This window comes from Trichosurus vulpecula, chromosome 3, assembly GCF_011100635.1.
Source record: "Trichosurus vulpecula isolate mTriVul1 chromosome 3, mTriVul1.pri, whole genome shotgun sequence".
In the NCBI taxonomy this organism is placed as follows: domain Eukaryota; kingdom Metazoa; phylum Chordata; class Mammalia; order Diprotodontia; family Phalangeridae; genus Trichosurus; species Trichosurus vulpecula.
The window spans coordinates 402468129-402473536 of NC_050575.1; the positions used below are offsets into that span (position 1 = coordinate 402468129).

General features: G+C 36.7%; 1 protein-coding gene across 1 annotated transcript; it reads left to right on the plus strand.

Annotated features, from left to right (window-relative positions):
- Positions 1 to 892: 892 nt before the first annotated feature.
- LOC118842721 (zinc finger protein 347-like) lies at positions 893 to 2672 on the plus strand. Its single transcript, XM_036750097.1, has one exon. The coding sequence runs from the start codon at positions 915 to 917 to the stop codon at positions 2670 to 2672; it is 1758 nt and encodes a 585-aa protein (XP_036605992.1). The 5' UTR covers positions 893 to 914.
- Positions 2673 to 5408: the final 2736 nt, after the last annotated feature.

Below are 5408 nucleotides of genomic sequence, written 5' to 3' on the forward strand. Positions count from 1 at the left end.
TTTTCTAAAAATAAGTGATTTTTTTTTGCCAGAGATTCTCTTTAGTTTAAGAAATCTATTTATTAGAAACAACCTTTTTCCATTTTCTGATTATTAAGGCATTCATGAAATCCTCTATAATTAGCTGTTCTGTTACTGGCTTCATACCCACCTGGGTTTCACTTCCTTTCTAGGAATGTTCTACCTGTACCAGGTTAATGTTCATTCTTCTTCATGAATGTAACAGCATCTAGAACTTAGTATGAATTAATTTTGTCATTGAGCATTGAATATTGACACCTTTTACCTTCCCCCCTCCCTTAGATTTTCTTCCTGAACATAATATATTTGGACTGAAATGCAGTGTGGGATCCATCCTCACTACACAACAGAAAATTCCTGAAAAAAAATGTGTCCATGAATATGACAATCTTGGGAAGAGCTTCACTCTGTTTTCAGACCTAAGTGAACAGAAAAGAATCTGCTTAGGAGAGAAACTATCTCAGCATAAGAAATTCAAGAAGTCCTTCGTTCACCATTTAAAACATATGTATTACCATAGGACATATCCTCAAGGAAAACAATCTAAACATGAAGAAGTTGGCAAGAATTTCAGCATCAATTTACAGGTTCCTGAACCTCAAAGTGTTTATAGTGGTGAGGAGAAAGTTTTTGAATGTAATGAAAGTGGGAAAACTGACCACAGTAAACAATACCTAACTGCATACCAAACAACTCATACTGGAGAGAAGCCCCATAAATGCAAAGAATGTGAGAAAATCTTTAGTTCCTGGATAAACCTTTTTCTACATAAGAAAATTCATAGTGGAGAAAAATCTTTCTTATGTAATGAATGTGGCAAAGCCTTTAAACAGAAGCGACACCTTAAAATCCATAAAATGATTCATGCTGGACAGAAGCCTTATGAATGTAATATGTGTTTGAAAGCCTTCAGTAATAAATGCTACTTAGACCAACATAAAAAAATTCATACCAGCGATATACCCTATAAATGTAATCACTGTGGGAAAGCATTCTGCCAGGAATCAAACTTTATTAAACATAAGTTAATTCATACTAAAGAAAGACCATTTGGGTGTAATGAATGTGGGAAGGCTTTCAGCAATAAACACTACCTAAGCAAACATCAAAAAATTCATATTGGAGTGAAACCCTTCAAATGTAATGAATGTGGGAAGGCCTTCAGCAGTAATAGCTACCTGATTCAGCATAAAAAAATTCATACTGGAGTGAAACCCTTCAAATGTAATCAATGTGGGAAAGGCTTTATGAGTAATAGCTACCTAATTCAGCATCAAAGAATCCATGCTGGAGGGAAGCCCTACAAATGTTACGAATGTGGGAAAGCTTTCAGTAGTAATAGCTACCTAATTCAGCATCAGAGAATTCATACGGGTGAGAAACTGTATAAATGTAATGAATGTGGGAAGACTTTCATTAGTAATAAGCAACTATCACAACATAAAAGAATCCATACTGGAGAGAAGCCTTATAGCTGTAATGAATGTGGAAAAACCTTCAGGCAGATGGGACATGTTGAAACACATAAAAAGATTCATACAGGTGAGAAGCCTTTTGAATGTAATGAATGTGGGAAAGCCTTCATCAGTAATCAACAGCTATCCCGACATCAAAGAATTCATATTGGAGGGAAACCCTATAAATGTAATGAATGTGGAAAAGCTTTCAGTAGTAATAGCTACTTAACTCTACATCAAAGAATACATCCTGGAGGGAAGCCCTATAAATGTAATGAATGTGGCAAAGTCTTTATCAGTAATAATAACTTAATTCAGCATCAAAAAATCCATCCTGGAGAAAACCCCTATAAATGTAATGAATGTGGGAAAGTCTTCAGCACTAATAGCTACCTAATTCAACATCAAAGAACTCATACTGGAGAGAAACCCTACAAATGTAATGAATGTGGAAAAGCCTTCATCTGTAATAGCTACCTAATTCAACATCAACGAATCCATACTGGAGGGAAGGCCTATACATGTAATGAATGTGGAAAAGCCTTTAGCAGCCATCAAAAGCTCACTCTTCATCAAAGAATCCATACTGGAGAGAAACCTTATAAATGTAATACATGTGGCAAAGCTTTCAATAGTAACAGCTATCTCATTGAACATCAAAGAATCCATACTGGAGAGAAACCCTATAAATGTAAGGAGTGTGGCAAAGCCTTCAGGCAAAGTTCATCACTTATGCAACATCAGAAAATTCATACTGGAGAGAAACCCTATAATTGTAATGAATGTGGGAAGGCCTTCAGGCAAAGTTCATCCCTTATGCAACATCAGGTAATTCATACTGGAGAGAAGCCCTACAAATGTAATGAGTGTGGGAAAGCATTCAACAATAATCAAAATTTATCACGACACCAAAGAACTCATACTGGAGAGAAGCCCTATAAATGTAACAAATGTGGGAAAGCCTTCAGCAGTAATAGCTACCTAACTCAGCATCAAAGAATCCATACTGGAGAAAAACCCTATAAATGTAATTCATGTTGGAAAGCCTTTAGCAGTAATCAAAAGCTCTCAAGACATCAAAGAGTCCATACTGGAGAAAAACCCTATAAATGTAATGAATGTGGGAAAGCCTTCTGTACCAATTCTAGATTTGAAACACACAGGGCAATTCATTCTGGAGAGAAACTGGTTTAAATATAGTGAATGCAGGAGAGGCTTTAGGTTTCAGACTTATATAGTATGAATGTGAAGCCATACTGGGAAGAAATCTTAAGAAATAAAATTAATGTGTGAAAGTGTTCAGCAAAAAGGGAAACCTTAATACACACAAGGAAACTCAAGGCTCACGAGAAAGCTTTTTAAGTGTAATGAGTATAGAAGACTAGATTGAAATCTTAAAGAACATGATTCAGTGATCCTAAAGGTGCATTGAACTTATAGAATATTGTAAAGGCTTCATATGGGCATCGGTTAGTACACATCGGAGTTTTCATACTGCAAATACATTCTGGGTAGTGAATGTGTGAAAACTTTCAAATGGAAGTATTATAAGATACTTCATACTAAAAAGAGGAACCTGTTAAATATAATGAATATCATAAAGCATTCAGGCTGAATCAGACCTGTGTACACAAGAAAATTATTATTGTAGAGAATTAAAATTTTTTTCCAGAAACCTTCTGCTAAAAACTTACAAATTATCTGATAATACTGATGAGATTCTTTATGAATAAAAAGCATAGTTCCTGAGAGAACTGATGCTAAGGATTAACTATGCATTTATTATAATGCAATGATGGTTTGAAAAAATTATGCAAAATCAAAATTTCAGAGTTAGAAGAAACCTCAGAGAACATCTAGTCCAAATTTTATCTTAACAAGATTGTGTCACACTCCATAGAAATCCTCACCCAGCCTTTGTTCTTAAATGAGGAGGAACCCACTGGGTTTGCTCCACTTTTAGATAGTGCCTGTTATTAGTAAGTTTTTCCTTATATCAAGTCTAAGTTTGCCTCTTTGTAATTTCCCTCCCTTTTTCCTGGTTATACTCTCTGTAGCCTAAGAGAACAAGCCAAATCCTTCTTGCCTGTGAGAAACCATCATATGCTTGAGGTCAGCTGTGATAGATAGCCTGTTTTCAATTCTTCAGATAAAATATCCTCAGTTTGTCCTCATATAACATAAACTAACACACCATTCACCATTTAGGTTGCTTTCTTCCAGATTCCTTAAACTTATCTTCCTAAAATATGGTATGCAAATCTGATGACAATATTCTAAATCTACCCCACATGAGATGCACATTCACAATACTGTCACTCCTGGTCTTACGCCTTTCCTAATGTAGCCTAAGTCTGAATTTGGTATTTTGGCTGCCCTTTCACCCTTTGACTCCTTAATGAGCCTGTTATCCACTAAAATTCCAGATCTTTTTCTGATGATCTATTTGTAGCCATCCCTCTACCTTGCACTTGTGAATTTGATATTTCGAGCTCAATTGTAAAATTTTCCACTTTTTATTTCATCCTATTCAGTTTCGCCCAATTTGGTCAGAAGTCAAGCTCTTTTGGAATCTTGGCTGTGATTAACTGCTCCTGCCACATCTGTATCAGCTGCAAATTTGATAAGCATGACACATGCATCTTTAGCTAAGCCATTAATTAAAATATTAAACAGATTAGAGCCTAGCACAGACCCCAGGAACATAGCACCAAAAATCTCCTTCCAAGATGACTTAATAACAACAACAACGGTAATAGCTAACACTTATCTAACGCCTACTATGTTCCAGACATTCTGCTAAACACTTTACAGAGAGCATCTCATTTGATTTGCATAACTCCCTTGGGAGGTGCATGCTATTATTATCCTTGTTTTACAGGTGAGGAAACTAAGGCAGAGAGGTTCCATGACTTGCCCAAGATCACTTAGCTAGTAAGTGTCTGAGCATTTGAATTAAGGCCATCTCAACTTCATGGCCAGTGTTGTATGTTGTTACTACAACACCTAGCTGCCTTCAACTTACAACCACTGACATAAAGTAGTTCTTCAGTATAGGAGAGAAAGTGTCTGATTTTGTCACTAGCTATAATATTGTTAGTTGCCTTGAGAGAGAAGAATGTCCATCTTTCTGTTAATACTCAGGTTATAATATCCTAGGTGCTAGAGGACATTAAATGAAACATGGTTTGTGGATCCATGTAGCTCACAGGATCCAGAGATGAGACAGGAGATGTGACATGTACAACAATTATAATATAAAATATCACATGAGACACATGTTGCCCGAGAAGGGAATTCAAGGATGTTGTTTCCTGAGCCCCAACTTCTTTTGTAAAAGAGAGGGGAATTTGACTTCCGTAGAGAGTATAATCCCATAATCAAATCTCCCAGACAATAAAGTAGATTTCTAAGATGGCAGCCACTTTGGGAGTTGCCATGTCATCAACTCTCAAGTTTCAGATTTCCTGAGTGAGAATTCCAGGCACTGAGTCTTCTAGAGCAGTTGTGTCAAACTTGGGTAGAAAATGGATCACTCAACAGTACACAAGGATCCCTGAAGGCTGCATGTTGACTTAAAGAAGCCACATGAACATTATGTTTTATTGTATTTTTATTTATCTTGTTAAATATTTCCCAGCTACGGTTTAATCTTGTTTGGGCAGCGGTGTGTTGTGGTGTTTTTGACATCTCTGTTCTAAAGGGAGAGCTGATGCATCTTACTGTTGGCTGAAGGGGAAAAAATGTCCCTCATGGTTCCTGTACAGCATCCTTCCCTATTTAGAGTGCAAAGTTGCGCTCCAGGAGTCAGAAGTGGCATCTACAGCCAGGCAGTGTGCAGCTACTGTGGACCTTTCTAATTTTGACCTTATATTGTAGAATGCTTACCCTCCTGATGCGACCTGTAATTGTGGAAAAGTGTACCCCAGG

Coding starts and splice junctions, on each gene's coding strand:
- LOC118842721 (XM_036750097.1), top strand. CDS start 915: ATGTGTTTGAAAGCCTTCAGTAATAAATGCTACTTAGACCAACATAAA.